The sequence below is a fragment of the Alligator sinensis genome, unplaced genomic scaffold (genome assembly GCF_000455745.1).
Source record: "Alligator sinensis unplaced genomic scaffold, ASM45574v1 scaffold1208_1, whole genome shotgun sequence".
Classification (NCBI taxonomy): Eukaryota; Metazoa; Chordata; order Crocodylia; family Alligatoridae; genus Alligator; species Alligator sinensis.
The window spans coordinates 643,498-648,580 of record NW_005842782.1 but is presented as its reverse complement, the minus strand read 5'-3'; the positions used below and the strand labels follow the sequence as shown (position 1 = coordinate 648,580).

The 5,083-nt window shown below is 47.0% G+C and overlaps 1 protein-coding gene across 1 annotated transcript; it reads right to left on the bottom strand.

The window, feature by feature from the left end:
* Positions 1–458: 458 nt before the first annotated feature.
* On the bottom strand, positions 459–4,785 carry LOC102376648 (pre-mRNA polyadenylation factor fip1-like). The gene is made up of 2 exons (XM_006034913.1): positions 4,621–4,785; positions 459–1,381 (listed from the first exon to the last, which is right to left on the bottom strand). Exons 1-2 carry the CDS (start codon positions 4,694–4,696, stop codon positions 846–848), a joined length of 612 nt encoding a protein of 203 aa, XP_006034975.1. The 5' UTR covers positions 4,697–4,785; the 3' UTR covers positions 459–845.
* Positions 4,786–5,083: the final 298 nt, after the last annotated feature.

Genomic DNA, 5,083 nt, shown 5'->3' with positions numbered 1-5,083 from the left:
GCACAGGGGAGATTAGGAGCACTACATGGGACCTTTCCCCTCCAGGGAGTTCAGGCTCTGTCCAGCCTCAGACCACAGGGTCTGGGTGGTCTGGGGAAGGGGTTCAATGGTCATTGGCTCTGATGCAGGCCCTGCTCAGCCATCAGCTAATGCCGATCAGTGACTGGAGTGAAATGAGAAGGCAGGTTCCTCCTCCTATTAAATCTATGAAGCACTATTACAAGTTTCCTCCCTTGTAATGCGACTTGACAAGAGGTAAGGTGCTCCTCACCATGCTTGTCAGAGAGACTGAGGCTGCCTGCCTGCCTGGTGCAGCCAGCACTCGTGTATCCCACATGGCTGGTCCCCTCAGGCGCACAGCTGGGGCATGCTGGCAGAAGCAGAGGCCAATCGGTTCCACATGTGGCTGCCCTGGCCCCAGATTCAGCGACAACAACAGCAGGAGCCACTTCTGTGGTTGAGATCTTTATTACTGAGTACAGATTGCATAGTGCAAGTGGCTATCAGGAGGTGCCTAGAAATCCCCGCCCCCCCCTCCCACCATCCATGTGCAGGCATCTGGACCAATAGCTATGGTTCCCTGTCACTTTCTGCCCTTCAGGGGCAGGTGCTGCCAGGGAGATCCCATGGATGATGGCATTGACATTGTGCTGAGGTCGGGGCACAGTAAAGAAACCCTGAACCCAGAAGCCCTGCTTCCCAGCACCCTTTTATAATAACCAGATCTCAGCGGTACAAAGGAAAAAAAGAGCCTAGGAGTCCTGACTGTCTGGCCTGTCCCTGCTCCGACCCACCAGACCCCCAGAGCTGAGAGAGAACCCAGGAGACCTGTCTCCCAGTCACAATTAGTTGTCCACTTTCTCTGTTGATGACTCCAGTTCCTCACTGTCTGGCATCCCAGAGGTAGACAGGGGTAGGGTTCTGGGCTGGACTGTGAGCGGGATTCCCACGTGTGGTGGCTGGGTATCAGACACAGCAGGCGGGATGGAGACAGAGCTCTCTGAGAATGGTGGCTGGGCTGAGGACAGGGTCTCAGGTACAGTGGGTTGGACATCAGCTGGCTGGGAAGGGGTACTTGTCTCCGGGATGGGTGTGTCGACAGGCATGGATGGTGTTGGCTTAGTGGGTGATCTTGGAGGCCTTGTAGTGGTTGTGCGGATGAGATCCCGCAATGCAGGGATCCATGACCACAGAACATCTGGGGAGATACGCCTCATCTCCCGGTTCTTCTCAAGGTACTCAACCAAGGGCTTCAAGATTTCTTCCTCGTCAGCAGCTGTGACTTCTGATGACACCTCATTTTCTAAGGACTCCCACTCGGGCTGTGCCGAAGTGTCTGGGGCACCCCCTTCAGGAAGCTCGATGCTCCTGGGTGCCACACCTACAAAGACCACAAGGGAGACATGGGATTACCAAAACCGGGTCCAAAATAATTTAATTGTAACAGGAGAGTTACACTTTAAGAAGAACCCAAGAGACCAGCCTGACCCAGTCGAATTAGAGTATTCATGAGGACTATACAGACTGCAAAAAATCACAGAGATGTAAGTTATGATTTATCCCCATCTGTTGTAGCGCCGATTGCAATGGAGCATTCACACCTTTTACCACCAAGCAACTTCGAGGAAAACAGCCTATTCCAACTTTTCTCTGAGCCTAATCTGTATATAAAATGAATGGTTCCAAACAGGAGATTTCACCACACCTTCAACTCTCCTATGAAATATGAACTTTCGTTTCTACCCAGGAGAACTTTCACAATCTTTTCTCCTATGCTTGAAGAAGGGTGTTTGTGCCCGAAAGCTTTCAATTAAAAACTTATTTTTCTTTGCAAAAATCTAGTTAGTCTAATAAAAGATGCCACCTCTACCATGAGTCTGGGTTCCACACGTTTTAACATACCCACATTAATACTCTATCTCGTTACAGAATCCACAGAACAGGCCATACATTAATCACCACCTCATGACTTCCTTTCTGCTGGTTCCTTAGTTCATTTTAAATTATGAACTCCAGCAGGTCAGCAAAGCTTAAAGACATCATCAGCCAGCTGTGCACTGGTACCATGAAGATGACCATCTATACAAGTATTGATTTTATGTCTTTCTAATCATACCGGGCAATGTTATTACTGTGGTATCAACTTACAATAGCTATAAAGCATTCTGGGACTGCAGTTCATGGTTACACAACTTAAATGCAAAGCATCCTCAGAGAACAAGACATTAATAAGGTCTTGGCTAACAAAAATGCCAATTCATTTTCATCAGAAATATTAAATCTCTAGATTTTCCTATGATTTTGTTTTATTTTTCCCTGCATCACACCAGAAGCATTTCTGTTTTTCAAAACAATTATTTGGTCAAAATGTTTGGGTTTGGAAAAGAAAATGTTTTTCAAAAATCATATATGGTAAAATGTTTGGTTTTGATTAAAGAAAATCTGCTAAAATCTTAAAGAAACAAGTTTCTAATTTATGTTAGAAACATTAATTTTTGGTTAAAAAATCATGTTCGGTAAAAAAACACGTTTTAATGTTTTCAATTTTGAGGAGTTGTTTTTGATTCTAGGTTTTATTTGGGGTAAATGTATCATTTACAATAAAAATCATTTTTGAAAACCAAATAGAAAAATGGGGAGGGGAAAAATCAAACATTTTTATCTAAAAAATTCTTTGGTGTGATCACAGAATAAAAAATGTCACTCAAAGTATAATTTTCCATTGAACTGCTCATTTGGGTTGAAAAGACCACTTTTTAAACCATTTTTAACCTCTGATACCTGTTAATTCATTCCATGAATTGTGCAAACGGGGTGTATTGCCTCCCAGCTGAGAGGCTTCAGCATGGCTGAGTTCCAGACTGCAGCTCAGGCAGGGAGTGAGAGCGCTCTGCGTTCCCTTGGGTGGTGCAGGTAATCCCTCTTGTTGCACTAAAACATTTTGCAAGCTGCTGCCTAACTAGCTTGCTCTTGTCCTCCTTGCTTTACACAGTGTTCTCCTGTGCAGTCTTCTTCCCATGAGGCTTTAGCAAAATCAAGTCTGTTTTAACAGTGCCCTTCCTGGTACTAATAATGCCTTTGGGTGCTTCCCATGCCCTCCTGGTATTTGCAGCTCCTCCCAGCTTAGTGTAGCCCCCACAATTCAATTGACAGAGTTGCTGGCTGACAGCCTGTTCCAGATCAGAGTACGAGACAGCAAACTCAGCCGCGACTGAGACCATCAGTATGATGTACCCTGCTATAAAACAAGTCCTGAGTTCTGTGTGCTCCAGACACCTGGGGGTCATGGCATGCTGGGAGAAAAGCTTCACTTAAATCTTGCTTCCCAGTGATATGCCAATATTTTCTAACCCGTTTGTTCCCTGGTGTCTACTTAATATCTGAGCCCTGCTGACACCCCAGATACCCCTTCCTGCTGTCCTCCCACCACTCTAATCTGCCCCTAAAATGCCCAAGACAGTCCCCCATTGGGTCCTACCCACTCGTTTTAATTTTGTCTGCTCTCTCTACAGTCTCAAATATGCTTGCTCCGAGGGCTTTATGGCTAAGGGCAAGAAAAACTCAGGGGCATCCGAACCCCAAACCTCTGGGCTTGGACCTGCAAGTAGGATGTCTGCCAAAGGTTTTGGAAACATCTGAAGCCCCAGGTGTGGGTGAAGGATGTTTGCCGGTAGCAGGGCAACTTATGGTTCTGGACTCTTGGATTTGGAATTAGTTTTGGCTAATTTGGCCTCGGATACAAATTAAATAATTTTTTGTTTTAATTATCATGAAGTGCCCATGCTCAGCTCCCCAGCTAGTATCTAAAGGCAGGGGAAACACGCAAAATGTCGCATCCCCCGCAACTTTTTAGTATTCACTTTGGCTATTTAACCAGTGTTTGCACTGCAGCCCAGTGACAACAAAATTATCCTAGCCGTGCAGGCGCCCTACCATACACAGCTGCTTAGCCAAGTGGTCCTCAACCTTTTTACACTCAAGATACCCCCAGAACATGCCAGCTCTCAGCTTTCACTCATTTCTTGACTACAGAAAAATATTAGAGTCATTTTCCTGTTGCAAAGAACTCAGAAAGATGACAACAGATCAGAATGCTTTTAACACCACGGGTTCCCATTTGAATCATGTTTGCACAGTGCTGATATTGTTTGGCGACCCATGACACCCTTGAAAGGATCTCAAGGCACCGCAGGGTGCCATCACACCCAGGTTGCGAATCACTGGCTTAGCCAATTTCTGCTCCATTCAGCTCCCTGATGAGTGTCTGACACTCCAAGATAGCTGCACTGCTGAGACAGAGGGGCCCTGACTGCTGTCATCCCCCCGCTCCACTCTAGCTGCTACACTCCTCCCAGAGGTGGGGTTATAATCCAGGAGTCCTGATCCCAGCCCTTCCCACTCAAGCCAACTACATCCCATTCTCTACCCAGGCCTGTGGCTAGAACCCAGGAGTCCTGACATCCAGGCACCCTCCTCTAACCACTCTCTTTATATGGACACCCCAGGGATCCTTCTCAGTTCAGCATCTCTCCACTCCCCAATATAACCATACTTCTCCTTAATCAGGGATGCCATCCAATTTCCCCTTCCCTCTCTCTGGCAGGAAACTCAGGTACCTACCTGGAAGGTGGAGGCAGAGAACCAATAGGATGGCTATTTTCACACCAAGAGGTGCCCAATCCCTTCTGAGCATCATTTTGTCAGGCTGAGGAAGCAGGTAGGTTATGTCGATCCTGGAGAGGCTGTCAGCGTGAGCAGGTGGGACTCCCAACTGGGCTACAGGATGCCTCCTTATATCTCCAGCTGTGCTGGGCAGGTCTCCAAGCTGGGGTGTATTGCTCTCGGTTGCTGGGAGTGTCTCCTTGTTTCAAAAGAGGCAGACGCAGTGTTGCTAGAGCTTCCTCCTACAGGTCATGTGCCAAGCTGGAGCAGGGGTGATGAAATTAGCACCTACCATTTTCACCACCTGACCTAAATCTATTCCCAGTTTTAGGGAAAACCCAGGAGTCCTCCCACACTTCACACATCCACTCTAACCACTAGGAAAGCTTAGGAGGAGGACAAGGTTTACTACCCACAGGTA